This window comes from Protopterus annectens, chromosome 6.part0 (assembly GCF_019279795.1).
Source record: "Protopterus annectens isolate FY-2018-M chromosome 6.part0, PAN1.0, whole genome shotgun sequence".
Classification (NCBI taxonomy): domain Eukaryota; kingdom Metazoa; phylum Chordata; order Ceratodontiformes; family Protopteridae; genus Protopterus; species Protopterus annectens.
In genome coordinates this window covers 39723833-39743445 of record NC_056737.1, presented here as the reverse complement: position 1 = coordinate 39743445, position 19613 = coordinate 39723833, and the positions used below count along the sequence as shown (strand labels likewise).

The 19613-nt window shown below is 43.4% G+C and overlaps 1 protein-coding gene across 3 annotated transcripts in view; it reads right to left on the bottom strand.

The window, feature by feature from the left end:
- Window positions 1-19613, bottom strand: part of EIF2AK4 (eukaryotic translation initiation factor 2 alpha kinase 4) — a 3701979-nt gene that overhangs the window by 1476321 nt on the left and 2206045 nt on the right. For all 3 annotated transcript variants that reach the window (XM_044073832.1, XM_044073831.1, XM_044073833.1), the window contains one exon: window positions 1579-1747. In XM_044073832.1, coding sequence (XP_043929767.1) covers window positions 1579-1747 — 169 coding nt within the window. The remainder of the gene's footprint in view (window positions 1-1578; window positions 1748-19613) is intronic.

Genomic DNA, 19613 nt, shown 5'->3' with positions numbered 1-19613 from the left:
TGGGTCCCCTCCTGTTTGGTATCTACTTCTCTGAAGCACAGGCTAACACAGAAGGTCTTTGGCTAACAAAGTTTGCAGATGACTGCAAACTAGGAGCCATAATCGAAACTCCTAACGATGTGGACATACTACAAAAGGGCCTCATTAAGGCAGATGCCTGGTGTCAAAGCCATGGCCTGAAGCTCAATGCCAAAAAGTGTATTGCCATCCCATTTGGTAAAAACTCTGTACCTATGAACTACCACATAAGTGGTAGTCTACTTAATGCAGAAAGTGTGATAAGACACTTTGGGACACAGGTAGACAATAGTCTCTTTTTTGATAATCACATCGCCACAGTGGTCAGGAAATCCTTCTATATGGCTCACTTCATCACAAAAGGTTTCTCATCCAGAAAAAAGAGAGGTCATTGTTCCCCTCTACTCATCAGTCATTAGACCCATTATAGAGTACAACACCCCTTTTGGTATGTACCTCACACGACATCTACAACTGGAAAGGCCACAGAAATACCTCACAAAGAGGATTACTGGCCTGAAACAGATGCCCTATGCAGACCGTCTCAAAAAACTCCAGCTTTACTCAGTCGCATGATGCCTACTCAGAGGCGATCTCTGCCTAACATACAAAGCTATGTCAAACCCAGAGCTGTTGGACATGCTCCACTTAAAGAAATCCCAATCCCTCCAAGCTACACGCTCTAGGGACCTAAACCTTGCCCCCACAATAAACAGAACATGCTGGAGGGATAGATTCCTGTCCCAGAGACTTCCCATACTCTGGAACAGACTACGTATCTGTGTCAAACAGAGCTCCTCATTAGCACTCTTCAAGAAAAATCTTGATGATTGGATGGGAAATAGGAAATTCACCCCAGGGATCACTTCTGTGGCTCTGCTCGACAGGGGCACAGGAAAATAATTTTCTTGGATGGCGAAAGCCAGGGTACCTTTTTGGCTAGCTAATACAGGCCCTAGGGCTGATAGCCTAGTACCTACCTATGAACCTATGAACACGCGTGTCTTCACAGGCTCTTCATATTAAGCCTCATCACTGTTTCACTGTGATCATAAGGAGCCGCAGAAATCAGGAGGCTGAAAAAAAAAAAGCCTCAATACAATTTCATTTACTGGTTCCAATGGTACACACCATATGTTATTGTGAGCCAGATTCCAGTGGTATATATATCATGTTACTGTGAGAAAGATTCCAGTGGTACATAGCAAATGTTACTGTAAGCCGGGAATGGCAGGAGGACTGCACTATATTACAGTCTTCAGTTTTTTTTTTTAGTTCTTACAACTATTACAAGAATAACAGTTATTTATGTTTAATAATTTGCTCTGCAAAAGGTCCCATCTGTGTGTTTAAAGGAACACAGCAGCAACTCTGAACCAGATGACCAAAGTTTGATAAGCAGCTTGGTTACAAACTATGAACCCTGTATAAGACTGCTAAGAGATAAACTAGAAGTGATAAAGCATGCAACAGCCACCTCAAACTAAGATCCATGCATTTACTACAAGGAAACAATGAGGAAGGAAAACAAAACAGAATGTTTTACAAGAAAGCTCATACCTGCAGCACTGGAAACTCTTGAATGATCTCTGAGATGACAAACACTGCTTCAGCATCAGGCAGCAAATTGTTTGCAGAAGGGGTAACAATATCAAAAGCACATTCTACAAGCTCTCTGGGGTGTGACCGATCCAGTTTTCGAGGCCGGAACACTCGTTCTATGCAATACCTGCAAGTTAACACCAGAATAACAAGTACAAAAGCAAAAGAAATTCCTGTTAGCATGTAATTAAACTAAACAGGCTCCATCAACGCACACATCTGCAACACATTATACTAACAAATTAAAATACATTTATTTATTTGCTTTACCCTGAAAGTCAGTCTGGGAACTGAAATGCCCATTTTCAGTGGAGGCTCGGGGAGAAAAGTTCCAAAACACAGATAGAAATACATTTTTGACAATTCAAAAGAAAAAAACAGTCAACAAACAATATTTGCAAAGTATTTCAATGGAAACAGTCAACACGCATTATTTACAAAGCACTTTAGATTAAAGAAATACATGTTTTCAAGCTATTGTAAGAAAATTTAAATTAGGGATCTAAATATGGCCTGCGACTTGAATAGGGTGTGCTGGAGGGACAGATTTGTCTCCCACTGACTGCTGCGTCTTTGGAATAGGCTACCAATTCATGTGAAGCAGAGCACCTCTACGACACTGTTCAAAAGGAACCTGGATGAGTGGACGGGGCACCACAAATTCTTACCGGGGAAAGTGGCACAACCCTCCTGGACATGGGCAGTCATTACTAAATACAATCCTGGGTATTGACTAGAGTATCTAAGGTATTTCATTGGGATGAAATGGCTAGGCTTGAAATTACCTCCTGGTCGATAACCTAGTAACCACCTATGATGAACTTGTATATTATCCATAGCAGACAGTATTAGGATTGCATTCTTCAAACTGTAGGTGTGGTACAGCTGCACAGTTTATTAGTTGCCACGTGACATTTTACTGTAGATTTGAACAGTTGCAGCTTGCTCTGCTTTGGAAGTTTGTTCCATGCATTTGAGATGGCAACACTGAATAGTGAGCCACAGTCATAATAATGCAAATTATTAGCAACAGTTAAAGTTCTATTTGGTACATGCCACTGGATGAGATTTGACAGTGAAGGTGTTTTAAGTGGATGGGCAAATATTTTGTGTGCTGTGAATAGCTGGAAGAGGGTGATGTGTTGAGGAAGTTCAAGCCAATTGAGGGCATTTCAACCCTGTGCAGTGACAGTTTGGGAGGCTGCAGGAGAATTTGCCAATTGTGTTATAGGTGCTTTCTAGTTTGTGTTTGGTGGAAGAGTTCAGATTTGAGAATATTGTTGCGGCATATAGGAGGGAAGGAAGAAGAAGGGAAGTCGCAACTATTTTTTTAATTTGCTCACTTAGCAGGTGCTTTGCTCAGTTGTTTAGAGAGTCTTCTGGACTGCAATATAAATGTGTGGATCAAATTTTTCAATGGTAACTCCTAGGAATTTTGTGTTGGTGATGTTTTCCATTTTTGTGTTATTTGAAGAGATAACATTAAGGTCAGTGTTATTTTGATTTATGCTTTTGGGAAGGAATAGGATTAGTTTGGTTTTGCTAGGGTTTAAGAACAATTGGGATTTACCAAGTTTAACTTATTTTAAAATCTGAACAATAAAGACATTACACTGTGATAGGTGTGTGGTTTACTTTCATGAAATGGCAGAGTAACATGGAGTAAGGCAAAAATGAGTTTATAAAGAGAAGGCATGTGATTTTGGGTCAACAAGACAGAATGTGTGACGATAATGTCTGAAATAAGAGGAAGACGGAAGACTGTTCTCACCAACACAACCTTCAGTGTTTGCTGAAACATTTACTAAGGCTGAACTGTGCTGGACTTAATTTAGGCTCTTTACATGTCACCAATAAAAAATTCAAGCACATATACCAGTGCAAGAAATTTATTAAGAACAAGGATTTCCAATAACTCAAAAAGCAAGGCAGTGGAGGAGTTCAAAGCTTGAAACCATAAAACAAAACTTTTTTGAATTCTGAGTTTGTGAAATCATTGAATGAAAAGCTCATCAAACTAGTTCCAGATTAAATAAAGTAAGAAGCTGGTCAACAAAGCAGTCTTTAAACAGCTTTGCATCCTCCATTTGTGAAAGTTATCCTCAAGGTTGCTGCAGAAAAAATACTGCATACCTACACAATGCAAAGCTGGCAAAATTACTAATGAAAACAAAAGCATAGTTAATACTCAAACATATAGAAAGAGAGGGGAAAATGTTTCAGCTGAGGTAAGTTTAGATGTGGTCTGTCTTTTTTTTTCAATAAACATCTTTATTAAATTATCACGTATAACATATGCAATCTTACATTTATATAAATGAAAAACAAACACATTGATACCACTTTAGTTGCAAACACTATATATCACAGACACCACTGAAACAACTGTAGCTGCAAACATACATCACTTATTTATCCAGTCATTAGTCAGTTAAGCATTATATGGCTCATTTCAAATCCTGCCTTCTTTTAATCCTCACTCCTCCTCTGCATATATTATTCACACAATTTCCAATTTTTCCTACGTAGTTTGCTCCTTCCTTTTTCTAATGATCCCAATTCCAGTTGTTTTTTCTTTGTTACTATATTCACTACTTCTAGTAAAGTTGATCTAAACTTTGATTTCCATTTTCTAGTAATTGCTTTTTTGGCAGTCACCATAATTCGATTCTGCAAAGCTTTACTACTGTCTAAGCAATTCTGATTCTGTATCATAGCTCAAAAAAATCATCTCCTTAGTCAATCTAATCTGTTCACCCGGCATCTACAAAACAGTAGTCCGCAGGGAATTCCTAAAGTCTGCTAACTCATTACACTCCCAAAAGGTATGTTCCCAGCCACCTCTTTCTTGCCCGTCACACCTCCAACATTTGCTATCCACTTGAGGAAAAATTCTTTGGAGTCTACATAGGTATTTTTATACCCCAAGTAAACACTTTAGAGACAAAGATCCTAACTCTTCTAGGCTTTTGTTGCATATTTGGGAAAGTACAGTTGTGTATACCTACCATAAATGTAGATGTTCGAATGTCTTCACTGTTGCAGTCATAACTGTCGGGTATTCCTGCCGGCAGGCAGCCCGAGGTCGGCCAGAATTCCAAAGTCTGGGTGTGGCGTCGGCTGTACCAGCAAGTACCCTGACGTCAGAACGTAGAGGTATAAAGCTGACAGCCGACGCCATCTTCTCCAGCCTTTCTTGCCCAAGATGTCAGAAGCCCCCAAAATAACCAAAAGGTGTCCAAAAAGAAATACAAATACACCACAAAGAAAGTGGAAGAGAGAACAAGCAAAAATAAGAGGGGATTGGTGGGAGGGAAACACCAACTGCAACAGTGAAGACACTCGAACATCTACATTTATGGTAGGTGTACACAACTGTACTATGTTCTTCGTGCTTCACTGTTGCAGTCATAACTGTAGGGTAGAATCCCAAAGCTGTGAATGAGGGAGGAGGTTATGCAGAAGAAGGGGCAGCTAGAAGACCCTGCAAAACAGCAGAGGCAAAGCCTGCCCTAGACTTAGAATACAAAGGGAGATTATAGTGCTTAGAAAAAGTATGCACTGAACTCCAAGTGGCAGCTTCCAAAATGTCCTTGGTAGGAACTCCTCTGAGAAAAGCTGCTGAAGTGGCAGCTGCTCTAGTAGAATGACTTCTAACCATACCTGGAATCTGTTTCCCATAGTGAGAGTAACAAAACCTTATTCCATGAGCAATCCATTTGGAAATAGTTTGTTCAGAAATAGCCTTACCTAGAGAACTGGAGGCATAAGAGATAAGCAACTGATCAGATTTTCTGAAATCTTTAGTTTTGTCCAGGTAAAAACGTAGTTGTCTGTGTACGTCCAATGAATGTAAGATCCTTTCCCCTTTATTTTGAGGATTTGGAAAGAAGGTAGGAAGGTGAACAGTCTGATTTAGAGCCACCTTAGAAATCACCTTAGGCATAAATGTAGGATTTGTCCTCAAGGAAACTCTGTCTTGGTGGAAGATAATATAAGGTTCCACCGCCATGAGAGCTTGCAACTCTGAAACCCTTCTGGCAGAAGTCAATGCTAATAAAATAGCTGTCTTCCAGGATAAGAACTTGATATCTGAAGCCGCAGCAGGCTCAAAAGGAGGCAAAGTAAGTTTCTTCAAGACATAGTTAAGATCCCAAGCAGGAACAGGAGGAGCTCTGGGGGGTCTTAAATTCTTAGCCCCTCTCAAAAATTGTCTCACCAGCTGGTGAGAAAAGATGGGAGGATCAGTGTTGAAATGAGCCGAGATAGCAGAAGCATGAATTTTGATGGAGGAAAAGGAGAGGCCTTTAAGCAAAAGGTCTGAGAGGTAAAGTAAAATGGAGGAAATATCAGGCAAAAGAGGATCAGGACCTCGATCCTGCATCCAAATACAAAATCTTTTCCATTTAGAAGCATAAGATTTTCTAGTGCTAGGCAGCCTAGCTTCTAAAAGAACATCCAAAACTTGTTTGGGAAGAGATGAAGGAATCAAAGGCCCTTGTAGAGCCAAGCTGCCAGGCATAGAGTCTCGATTTGAGAGTGTAGCATCTGACCCTGATGCTGGGACAGAAGAGAAGGGATCAGAGGTAGAATCCAAGGAGGTTCCAAGAATAGGTGTTTTAAAGTTGGATACCAAAACTGCCGAGGCCAATTTGGAGCTATCAAAATGATAATCTTGGGTTTGTCCTGTTTTATTTTCAGTAACACCCGAGGCAGAAGAGGAAGAGGAGGGAAGGCATATCGCGAAAGATTCCTCCAGCTGAATGACAGGGCATCCACTTTCCAAGCTGTTTTGTGGAAGGACCTGGTGCAAAAGAGAGGCAACTGATGATTGAGATGGGATGCAAACAGATCTATCTGAGCACAACCCCAAACTGCAGTAATCTTGCTGAATAAGTTGGTGTCCAGCATCCATTTGTGAGGATCCAAAAGGTTTCTGCTTAGGCTGTCTGCTAAGAGGTTCTGTTTTCCTGGAATGAATTGAGCTTGAAGATGCAGATTTAGATTTAGAGCTGTGTCCCATAAATTCATGGCTAGCCTGCAAAGGAGGTAAGAGTGAGAGCCCCCTTGCTTGTTTATGTACCACATGACTGTGGGATTGTCTGTACGAATCAGAAGAGGCCCTGGTTTCAAAAGATTCTGGAAGGCTAGAAGAGCATTTTGGACTGCCAACATTTCCTTCAAGTTGATGTGCCAGAGAAGATGCTTCTTTATCCAAGAGCCCTGCTGGCAAATGTCTAGAAAATGAGCTCCCCAAGCATAATCCGAAGCGTCCGTGGTTATGATCTGACAAGGTTGAGGCAGACGAAAGGGATTCCCCTTGTTTAAAGCACAAGCCCTTGACCACCAAAGGAACTCTTTTTGGAGGCAGGGAATCAGTGGAATCATTGTGTCCAGACTGTGGTAATGCTGTGACCATACACTCTTGAGGTACCATTGAAGTTTTCTCATATGAAGCCTTGCATTTTGAATCAACAGGATGCAAGAAGCCATGTAGCCCAGTGCCTGCAGGAATTTCCTTGCAGTGAGCTGAGTTAAAGTAGCCAAGGTTTTGAAAATTGAGGCCAGCTATAATTGTTTTTCTGGAGTGAGGAAGGCCCTTTGCAAGTTTGTGTTTAGAAGAGCTCCCAAAAAGATCATTTGCTGGGAGGGGATCAAATGTGACTTTTTTGTGTTCACGGAAAATCCCAGTAGTAGGAGAAGATGTTGAACAAAATGCAGATGTTGAAGTAAAAGGTCTTTGCTGTCCGCCTGAATAAGGCAGTCATCCAGATAGGGGTAAATTTGAATCCCTTGGAGTCTGCAATAAGCTACTACTGGAGCCAGGCACTTGGTAAAGACTCTGGGTGCAGTAGATAAGCCAAAGGGCAGTACAGAGAATTGAAAGTGCCTCGAACCTGCCTTGAATCTGAGGTATTTTCTGCGTTCCTGCCTGATGGGAATGTGTAAGTAGGCTTCCTTTAAGTCCAATGTCACCATCCAAGCATCCTGGGAGAGCATTGGAAGAAGTTGTTGTAGAGTAAGCATCTTGAATTTTGGAATTTCCAGAAAGGTGTTTAATACTGAAAGGTCCAGAATAGGTCTCCATGAGTTTTGTTTTCTTGGGACCAGAAATAGTCTTGAATAAAAACCTTTTCCCATCTCTGAAAGTGGAACAGGTTCTATGGCTCTCATGGCCAATAAAGCGTCCACTTGATTTAAGGCCTCTGACCATTGATGTTTTGGCAGATCTGGCCAACCGAGAGACCTTGGCAGAGTATGAAAGTGGAATTTGTAACCTCTTAAAATCACGTCCAAAACCCATTTGTCTTGGGTAATATGAGTCCAATTTTGGTAGAAAAGAGAAAGTTTTCCTCCGAGAGGGGCTTCCAGGCAAGGAGGACCTGTAGCCCAACAGAGAGAGTCATTGGGTCTGCTTCCTTTGTGATTGAGATCTGTCTTCTCCCCTTCTAGGTGATGAAGCAGTCCATTGTCTGGACCTGTAAGAGGCCTGAGCTCAACCTCTGGAGCGTCTATATCTTCCCCTTTGAGGCCTGTCAGACGTGGGAAAGGACCAATTTTTGGAGGGCCACTTTCTAGAAAATCTAGGAGGCTGAACTTGTAAGAAATCTTTAACAGTCTGCATAGATTTCGCTTTATCCTCCATCTTTTTAATAACCTCCTCAGCTTTAGACCCAAACAAAACATCATGCTGAACAGGGGCATCTAACAATTTAGCCTTAACTTGCTCATGTAAATTCTGCTCTCGAAGCCAAGCATGTCTCCTGATAACAGTACCAGAGGCTGCGGCCCTACAAGAAGCCTCCAAGGCATCAAAACCACAATGTAAACTATGTTTGCTAACTTGTTCAGTTGCATGCAATACATCCTGTAATTCCTTGTCCTCTGCACATGCAGGTAAGGTTGAAAGTTTTTGTTTTAAAACAGACAAAAGAAATTGCTGATACTTGAACATAGGAAACTGGCAATTTAAAGCTCTAATAGAAAGAGTAGCAGAAGTATACACCTTTTTGCCCCATCTGTCCAAGGCACGAGAATCCTTTTCAGAGGGAATAGGATTTTTAGATGAAGCAGCCTTGGAGCCCTGAGAAATAGTTTCAAGATCTGAAGAAGATCTTGAACAAAAATTGATGGGAATCAGGGACTCTGTAAAACCTATCCGGCTTAGAAGGAGCAGGCAGAAAGGAATCAGGATTCAGGTTAGCTTCAGAGAAAGCATCATCCACAATATCAAAAACAGGAGGAATAGCCAAAGGTCTGTGTTGTGGGAGAAGGAGAAATTCTCGAAGTCTCTTCTTGGAAGCGGAATAATCCTGACCTTCCCAATGAAAATGCTCTCTCATCTCATGCAAGGTTTCCTCAAAAGAAAAATCTTCAGGGGGAGAAGCAGAGGGAATAGAGTCCTCTGCATCAGAATCCTCATAAGGAGGCAAAGAATAATCCTGGTCAGAGGAAGAGACTGATGACACAGAAGCCTGATCAGAGGAATCATAGGGAATATCCTGTCTAGGCCTTTTTTCAGGAGGGGGGTGAGAACCCCTAATCATAGTAAGCAAATCTTCAGCCATCCTTAATAATTGTTTCTGGGTCTTGGGAGCTGAATCCGTAGAAGCTTGAGAAGAAACCCTTGGCTTAACAGGAGTCTTTGACTTTGCCTTTGTCTTTGTAGAAATAGTAATATGAGAAGGCCTGAAAACCCCTTCAGAAGCCGGTACCTGCACAGCGGTTCTGGACCCATCTGAAGGAGCGATGTCCGAAGGTCCTGCAGCAGATAAAATACTGGGCCTAGTTGGCTCCCCATGGGAGTCCATGTCGGCCATCGGTTCCGAAGTGGCTGACAACAGGGGCTGCAAAAGCGCCTCACTGACGACCGCCGAACCCAAAGCTGGCTCCGGCTGCAAAGTATCCTGTTTGGACCTCGGAGGCCTATCCTTGTCCTTGCGTTTTTTGTGAATTCCGGTTGTTGGTAAAGTATCCGACGACATCCTATATTTGAACCGTCTACCGAAATAATTCAAGGCCCAATCGTACCTATGCTTAATAGTACGAGAATTAAACCTGGCACAAAACCGACAGAAAGAAACGTCGTGGTCAGGGCCTAAGCAAGGAAGACAGTAAGAGTGGAAATCTTTATGAGGTATTTGTTTTCCACACAATATACAATTATTAACTTTTTCTGACATCGGAGGAGCAAGAAAAAGGTTTCCCCAACGGGGTACTTAGCTTGAGAAGAGAAGTAGTCGTCTTCGGACCGACGACAAGCAAAGCACGTTGTCCGGATTCCGCCAACCAACAACTTGCGAGCTGCTTTCCACCGCACGGCAAGAAAGACTGGAGAAGATGGCGTCGGCTGTCAGCTTTATACCTCTACGTTCTGACGTCAGGGTACTTGCTGGTACAGCTGACGCCGGACCCAGACTTTGGAATTCTGGCCGACCTCGGGCTGCCTGCCGGCAGGAATACCCTACAGTTATGAGTGCAACAGTGAAACACGAAGAACATCTATACATATATCCCTCCACTGTCTCTTTATGAATTGGTTATCCAAACTCTATACATAGGTTCATAGGTTGGTACTAGGCTATCGGCCCTAGGGCCTATACAAGCCTAGCCATAACTATTTTCTGGTTATTTCTTTCCACAGTATTTACTTCCCTGAACCCCTGTCTAGCAGGGAGACTGACGTGATCCCCGGGGTGAATTTTATATCTCCCATCCAATCATCAAGGTTCCTTTTGAAGACGGCCAAAGAGGCGCTCTGCTTGATATGTATGGGCAGTCTATTCCAGAGTCTGGGGAGTCTCTGTGTCAAGAACCTACCCCTCCAGCATGTTATGTTCATTGTGATAACAATGTTTAAATCCCTGGAGTGTGTGGCTCTGAGGGATTGGGATTTCTTTAAGTGTAGCATATCCAACAGCTCTGGGTTTGACATGGCCTTGTATGTTAAGCAGAGATCGCCTCTGAATAGACGATATGCGACAGAGTATAGGTGGAGTTTTTTTTTTTTAGACGGTCAGCACAGGGCAACTGCTTTAGGCTTGTGATTCTTTTAGTGAGGTATTTCTGCAGCCTTTACAGTTGTTGCAGATGTCTTGAGATGTACATATCAAACGGGGCACTGCATTCTATAATGGGTCTAATGAGGGATGAGTACAGTGGGACAATGACCTCCTTTTTTCTGGATGAAAAGCCCTTAGTGAGGAGGTGTACCACATAGAAGGATTTCCTGACTGTTGTGGCGAAGTGGTTATCGAAGGTGAGACCACTGTCCACTTGTGTCCCTAAGTCTCTTATCACACTTTCGGTGTTTAGCGTACTGCTACCTATGTGGTAATTCACAGGTACATGCTTTTTTCCCAGAGGGGATAAAAAGAAGTTATGTACCTACCATAACGTTCCATGTTAGTTGTCCTTCATCTCGCCTTCCTTCTTACTGGATGGGTTTGGAGCCGATCTTTGGCTCTGACTCGGCCACTTACTATAGCTCGAGAGCTCCTTACTGACTCGAGGCTACCCCTTATCCCAGAATGCCCAGCGTCAGGTACCCAGATCTTGTTTGAGACAGCTCACACTAAACAATCTTAGAAGATAATCCATTAATAAACCTAGATATAAAGTTAATTGTCATGGTTTGCTTGGGGAGCAACTAATAAAACAAATTAGCCAGTGAAACAATTGAGAAACTCCTCTCAATCCTCGAGGAAGGGGGAAGGAGGGAGGTGCGCAAGAAGGAAGGCGGAATGAAGGACACTAACATGGAACGTTATGGTAGGTACATAACTTCTTTATGTTAAGTTTTCAATTCTCGCCTTCATTCTTGCTGGATGGGACAGCGTCCCTAGCACCTCAATCCTGGGTTGCTCATTGGAACAGTCTCTTCAGAACCGTGGAACCAAAGGAAGCCCTGCCTCGGGAGACCACATCTACTTTGTAATGAGAAATGAATGTATGAGGATCTGCCCAAGTAGCTGCTGCACAAATTGAGTCTATGGGCAATCTAGATTGAAATGCTACCGAAGTAGCTACTGACCTGGTTGAATGACCTTTGGGATTTGCTGGAAGATCTTTTTGTCACAAATGGTAGGTATAAGCTATGGTGTCTGATAACCATTTTGACAATGTTACTTTAGAAACTGGAAGGCCTTGTTTGTTGTTAGCAAAAGAAAGGAACAACTGATCTGATTTTCTCATCTCTTTAGTTCTATGGAGATAGAAACGCAGTTGTCTATGCACTTCCAGTTGGTGTAATCTGTATTCTGCCTCGTTGGAATGATTAGGGAAAAGACAGGAAGTTCAATGGATTGATTCAAATTGTGTTCTTAACAAACTTAAGGTAGAAAAGATGGGTTGGTTCTCAGAGAAACTCTGTCTTTGTGAAAAATTAGGTATGGAGGGCGAACACACAGTGCATAAAGTTCTGAAAAACGTCTGGCAGAAGTAATGGCAACTAGGAAGAGAGTTTTCCAAGAGAGAAATTTCAAGGAACATGATGCTGCTGGTTCAAAGGGCGGCAGTATTAAGGAGGCCAGAACCAAATTGAGATCCCAAGGTGGAAGGGGTTCTTTCACTGGGGTCTAAGTAGAGATGTACCTCTCATGAAGGCCTTACAGAGTTTGTGAAACATTATGCTGGAGTTAGAAACTCCAACATGAAAATTTGAAATGGCAGCTAGCTGTACTCTGATGGTAGCAGCCGTTGCACCAGAATGAAACAATTCTGCTAAGAAATCGAAAATCTCGTGTACAGGAGCTGTAAAAGGATCTAACTTCCTGGATTCTGCCCAGCACAGAATCTTTTCCATTTGCTAGCATAGACTTTCCTTGTATTGGTCTTATGGGAGGAAAGAATAATATCACGCACTGCTGGGGAAATATTGGGGATCCTGGCTAGGATTGGAAGTGGAGTAACCAAGCTGCGAGGTTGAGAGATTGGTGGGATTGGTGTAGCCCGCCTGATTAATGAATCAAGAGGTCTGGTACTGGGTCCAGAATCCAAGGTTGGGCTAGAAGGTGGGGGTGAAGGAACGGAAACCAAATCTGTCGAGGCCAATAGGGGGCAATGAGGATCATTTTTCAACCCAACGATTTTGCTTTCTGAATGACTTTTGGAATTAGGGGAAAGGGGGAAATGCATAAAGGAGTCCCTGAGGCCAATCGTGGACTAGAGCGTCCCTGGGTGTCTGACCTGGAGGAGGAACAAGGGAGAAGTAGCTGCTGCATTTCTTGTTGAGGGGAGAGGCAAAGAAATTGCAGCAAGGCTTGTCCCATTTGCAGAAAATAAGATCCACAATTCCTTGTTTCAGAGACCACTCGTGAGGCATGAGGATAGCCCTGCTGAGCCTGTCCGCTATTACGTTGGATGTCCCAGGGATATGCGTTGCTATAAGAAAACGTTAGGAGGAAATTGCCCATTGTCACAGTCTGAGGGCCTCTCGGCACAGGGGGTAAGACCTGGTTCCACCCTGTTTGTTGATGTACCAAACCAGTGACATATTGTCCGGCTGTATTGCAATAGTCCCAGCAGGGAGAGAGTCTTGAAGAGCTTGCAATGCTAGCAGCACCACTCTCATCTCCAGGACGTTGATGTACATGTGGTACTCACGAGGTTGCCAAGTGCCTTGGACTGTACTGTCTTCCCTAGATAATGCCCCCTCCACCCTTTCAGGGAAGTGTCCGTGGTCACTGTGGCACCCGGATGGGGTTCCATGAAAGGTCTGCCCTGAGTAACTAGTGGGGAGACCATCCACCAGGAAAGGTGTCTTTTGCAAGATTCCGTAATTAGCATCATGTGAGACATGGTTAATTCCTGGAAGGACCATTGTGTGAAAAGAAGCCACTGAAGGATTCTCATGTGAAAGCATGCTAAGGGAACTAGAAGAATGGCTGCTGCCATGGACCCTAGAGATTGAAGAACATATTTGACTTGAATTCTTTTGCTCCGCAGGAGAAGTGAAACTTGTTTTCAAATAATGGAAACTTTCCTGAGGCAATTTTACAATAATTTAGCTCTGCTCCTATGTATGCAATAGAGTGACAGGGCAACAAGGCAGATTTTTCGAAGTTTATTGCGATGGCTAGTTGAGCACAGGATGCAATGGTGTAATCTCGTGCCTCTATAAGTTGTTGCCTGGTGGTAGTAGTGAGGAGCCAGTCATCCAGATAAGGAAACACCTGGAATCCTAGATGTCTCAGATGAGCCATGACTACTGCCATGTATTTGGTGAACACCCTGGAGGCTATGGTGAGACCAAAGGGCATAGCTCTGAATTGGTAATGATTGGCCCCCAGCCAGAAGCGTAGAAATCTCCTGGACCATCTGTCCATTTTTATATGATAGCACGCGTCCTGAAGATCTATGGAGCACATCTAAATGTCCTGACCCAGAAAGGGGAGAATGGATTGCAGTGTTAACATCCGGAACTTTTCTTTTTGTACAGATTTGTTTAACCTGCTGAGATCCAGAATTGGTCTCCAGTCCTCTGTCTTTTTGGGCACTAAAAAGAATCATGAGTAAGTTCCGGATCCTACTTGGTCTGCAGGGACTTCCTGGATGGCTCTTTTTTCTAGCGGTCTTGAAACTTCTGTGACTGCCTGATCCCTTAGATTGGGTGGAACATCTGGGATGGATTTTTTTGAAACAAAAGGGGGTTGATGGAAGGGAATCTTGCAACTTCCGGACATAATGGGTAGTACCCATTGGTCTTTTGTAATATTTTGCCAGGCGATTGGGTACAATGAAAGCCTTCCCCCGACTGCCTCCAGAGTTGACCAGTCAGGCATCCCTTCAGGGATGTTGATAGGGTTTTGGAAGAGAACGTATCTCTGTTACCCTGATTTTGCGGACCCCCTCTGCCATGAGGGCGGCATCTGTCATTGTTATTTCCTCCTCTGCCCCTGGGGGAAAATTCACCACGTGCATCAGGCAAGGGTCCCTGGGATTTTCCAAACCACATCTTTCCACTCTTCTGACCCTTTGGGTATGGTCTGGTAGGAGGGGGAAAAACGGACTCCGACATCAGAGAGCATCTTGCCTTCCTGCTGGCACCTGGTAAGCATGTCTTTCACCTGAGGCCCAAATAGAGAGGAGCCATCAAAGGGGGTATTGGTGAAGGACACTCTGAAAGGTTCCGCAAACTGACAAAGCCACAGCCAAGAATGTCTCCTAAGAGCCACTCCTGTTCCTGCAGCTCTACTCACTCCATCGGCTGCATATGAAATAAGGCTCATGGAGGAGTTGACTACTGAATTTAGAATCACCAGCTGGGTAGCTACCTTGGCTGAAGTTCCCTCAGCTGTGGGATCTTGTAGGGTATCTCCTAGCTCTTTTAGGAGATCCTTCTGAAGTCTAGTAAAATGGGAAAGATAGTTCAGGGACCTAAGGGAAGAATGTCGCTGATGAAAACATTTGCTTCCCATATCTGTCCATCGTACGAGAGTCTTTATTCAGTGGATGGACAGATGAGGAGGTTTCAGCTAACTCTCTCTTTGTGGCTGCTGCTACCACCATGGCATCAACTGGGACACCTTTAGTCAAGAATTGTTTGTCTTGGGGAGATGTAATAAATGTATTGGGTCTCCTAGGGACAGGTTCCATGGAATCTGGAGCTGACCAAGCCTTTCGAGACATTACAGACATGAGTGGATCAAAAGGCGGAAACACCCAGGAGGTGGAAGGTCGGGAACCAAATGCATCCAATTATACAGACTCATCCTCAGAGGGGGCTAGGGAAGTCCAGCTACGCCTCTGCCTGAGAATCACGAGGATGTCCGAAATGGAAACATCTTCAGAGGGGGACCCCTTATATTCATCCAGGCCTGTATCTGAGGTGACAGACTCAGGGGAGTCTTGGTGCTTCCTCTTGCACTTTTTCTTGTGGAAAGCCTGCTCAGAATGCTCTAGGGAGGTTTTAGAAGAAGAGGGTTCACCCAATGGGGTGTCCTGGGGCATAGGTTCCCTATGCTTTGGGGCTGGAAGAACAGAGGATGTCACAGGCACCGAGGGGGATGGAACCGATAGTGGGGCTGTGTGTGGGGACAGCACTCTCCGCATGACCTTGAAGGTGTCACGGTCTCGACACAAAGAGGGCTCCAGCTCCAAAGATACAGGAATCCCACTCTGCGCTGAGGGCGACAGCTCCAAGGCCAATGTGGGAGCTAAGCTCAACTGAGCTGATGCTCCGAGAGGGAGAGTGGGGTTGGATAAGGGTCCGATGCCACTTTCCCCCTTTGAGCCGACGAGAGAGCTTCGGCGCCCAGATACCTCGATGGGAGGAAGAACCGAGGTAATCAGAGACAACATCAGAGCCAAAAAGGATGTCATCGGAGCCGAAGGAAATACTATCGCAGCGTCCATGGACTCCGGCTCCGAACTAAGCATAGTTGGAGGAGGAATCAAAATTGAAGCAGATGGAGCCAAAGCCTTTTGAGGCGGGCTCGAAAACATTTTAGCAAGGGCATGTGACTTCAGCAACCTACTGACCACTCTCTCCACATCCTGATCCGATAACGTCGAGGATCGAGAGGAGTGGGAAGATGAGTGATGACTGGCCTTGCTCTGAAGTAAGGGTGATTGTGGCACCGAGCGAATCGGCTCCAATGAAGGAGACCTAGCTCGTTTGTGGCTCCGAGCCGGCTCCAAAGTAACAGTTGGAGCTGATGGAGGAGTAGTCTTGTCAGTGCCCACTTGGTTTGCTAAGCTCACAGGTTAGTTCCGAACATGGAGCCGATGGCTTGACTGGTTTCAAAGGTTTCACTGGCTGAGATGCTTTAGCCAGAGAATTTTGTTTTAACAATCCACGAAGGATAAGCTTGTTTTTCCGCTCCTGCAAGACCCTTGGACTAAAGGCATGACAAATAAAACAAGAGTCCTGCAGGTGCAGAGCCCCCAGGCAGTAAACACAACTAGTGTGCCCATCTGTCGGAGACATCTTCTGACAGCATGAGTCACACTTTTTAAAACCTGAGGTTTTAACTTCCTTAGACATTTTGAAGTACCAAAAAGACACACTACAATAGTAAACTAAACATTATAATAATAAAGACCTTAAAGGAGAGCCTCTAACTTAAACGGCTGTCCTTGGGGGGGGGGGGGACTCTCTAAGTTAAACAAGTTCAGGGAATAACAGAAAGCTTAGCGGCTAAGGGGCGACGGCCAACACAGCACAAAAAACACCACAAAAACGAGATAAGGGGTTTACAATAAAAGAAACTTGCAAACTACTATAAGAGAGAAAAAAATATATAAATATTTTTAGCAAATTATTTGAATTTAAATAGAGAAAAAAGTTATACTATGCCTGAGCCAGTATTGACGCAACCTCGCAGCTAAAGCGGCAAATGAGTTCTGGGTAGCTGACAATGGGCATTCTGGGATAAGGGGTAGCCTCGATCCAGTAAAGTGCTCTCGAGCTATAGTAAGTGGCAGAGTCAGAGCCAAGAATCGGCTCCGAACCCATCTAGCAAGAACGAAAGCAAGATTGGACAACTTAACATCTATACATTTCTTGGCATTGAGCTTGAGCCCATGGCTCTGGCACCAAGCATCTGTTTCTGTAAGGCCCTTTTGTAGAATATCCACATCATTTGGGGATTCAATAATGGCTCCCAATTTGCAGTCATCTGCGAACATTGTTAGCCAGTGTCCCTTAGTGTTGGCCTGTAATTCAGAGAAATAGATGCCAAACAAGAGCGGTCCCAGGACTGAACCCTGAGGTACTCCACTTGTCACTTGTCTGGAGCTGGATTTGGAGTCAGTTACTTTTACAGTGTGGGCTTTGTTAGTAAGCCAGTTGGCAACCCATCGAGTGATGTAGGATTAATGCCCAGCTTAGTAAGTTTATCTATGATTCCAGAGTGGGGGATGGTGTCGAAGGCCTTGGGGAGGTCCAGATAGGCTGTGTGGACCACCTTACCCTTGTCCACAGCTCTGGAGATTGATTTGAAGAAGTTAATCAGGTTCAGGAGACAAGATCGGCCCTTCACAAACCCAAACTGCTTGGGGTCCAGTGTTTGAAGGTTGCCAATGCCTTTGTTTATAAGTTCCATGGCCTTGCAGATCAGGCTTGTCAGACTGATGAGGCGGTAGTTCCTGGGATCCAAGGTGGTTCCCCCCTTGTGGAGTGGGACAACTGTAGCTGTGCACCACTCAGTGGGCACAAAGCCTGAGGTGAGGAAATAAACAGCCTTTGCAATGCTCGAACCCAAGACCCTGCACACCAAAGCCAAAGTGATTTACCACTAAGCAATGTCAGATACATATATATCCCCCATTATCTCTTTGTGAATTGCTTTTCCAATCTCTCTTCCCAATCCTTTCTAAGCTCCTCTGATTGATTCTTATAATTATCATGCAATATTTGATATGCTCTACTAATTATTCCTTTTTAATGGCAGCTTCTGTTCTAGATTCTATTAAAATCTCCACCAGTCCCGGTCTTTCATTTAAGACCCCCCCCCCCCATTTCTTTCTCTCTGCCTATACTCTGATATCAATCCTTGATAGAGAAGGCAATTTCAAGCCTGCAGTCCAAACAAATTCTTGGCCTCTTCCCATTCTATTACCTTTCCCTTTCTAGTTATTTGCTTCCAATACATTGGTTCCTTTGCCAGTTTTCTCCAATAAATTCCAGCCCCCTCTTGCCTATTATCTGTATCCCTAACTACAGTCATCTCTATTGGCAGAATCTGTTTTATCCATTGTCATGCTGGTTTAGTTCTTAGAATACTCCCTGCTATTATATGAATAAAATAAAAATACTCTGTACGATTTTTGTTGTTCTCCTTTAGAGTCTGTATCCAAAATCCCAATCTCTCATTTTTTGAGCCCCCCCCCACCCATATCATCATCATTCCTTTCCACTCTGAATTATAGTTTTCTGCTTGCATTATGTATAACAGCCTTAACTGTGTTGCTCTAAAGTACTGCTTCAAATTGGTTACTCCTAGTCCACCTTAATCTATTGGAAGAATCAGCTTATCCCTCTCGACCCTTGCTGTCTTCCCTTCCCAGATAAAATCCTTCAACTTTTTTTAATTCTTATCCACAGCTTCTCCTCTGGTTGATAAAAATATGCCTGACCTGTGCATAAGACTAAAGGGAGTAAAAACATGTTAATTGCATGTATCTTGCTATCTATATCCATATAACAGAGCTTCCAGTTTCTTGACTTTTGTATTATCTTTTTAGTCTCTTCCCACATCCTCCCCAGACACATCTTCACTGCTGCAAATCAAGTTTCAGTCCCCACCAATAAGTAATACTCCTTGCTGAAAACTGATTATTTCTACCAGAATTTTCTTAAGCTCCATTACAGCAGTTTTAGGTGGAATGTAAATACATGCCAATGTAATCCTCCTCCTTTGCCAGCTGCCCCTTAGCACTACAAATCTGCCATTATCTTTTTTATCTTCTTCTTCTATCACCACTGGAGCTCCTCTTGCAATTAATATAAATACTCCTCTTTTCCTTTGTCCCAGGTATTCTGCTGAATAACCATCTTGAAAACCTTTCTTGATCAAATTCACATGTTCAGTTCTAAGTGTGTCTCACACTACTCTCTCTTGTTTGTATTTATCTGTGAGGCCATTTACATTTAAAGGCATTAAATAAAGCATCACTTATTAAAAAAGTTATTATTCCCACGTTTTATGCATAATATCTTTTTTGTTAAATGACTAGTTCCAGCTTTTGTGTTAACATGCATACACTGTTTGGCAGATTGAACTTTAATACAGTTGTTTCTTGTCATATATATTTGAGCCTAACTTCTTGGAGGCACTGCTCGGGACCTAAGGACCAGCAAAGTCAATCACGACACAGATTTTGACACTTTCATTTCACTTTATTCAGGAACTTAATCAGAGAATTTTGGTATCATTAATTACATAACATAAATACCCCGTGTCTAACATGCTATCCAATAGCATAATAGAATCAATGAACTATAATGTCACAGTCATTAAGAACAACAATGATTTAACCTTCTTGCATTT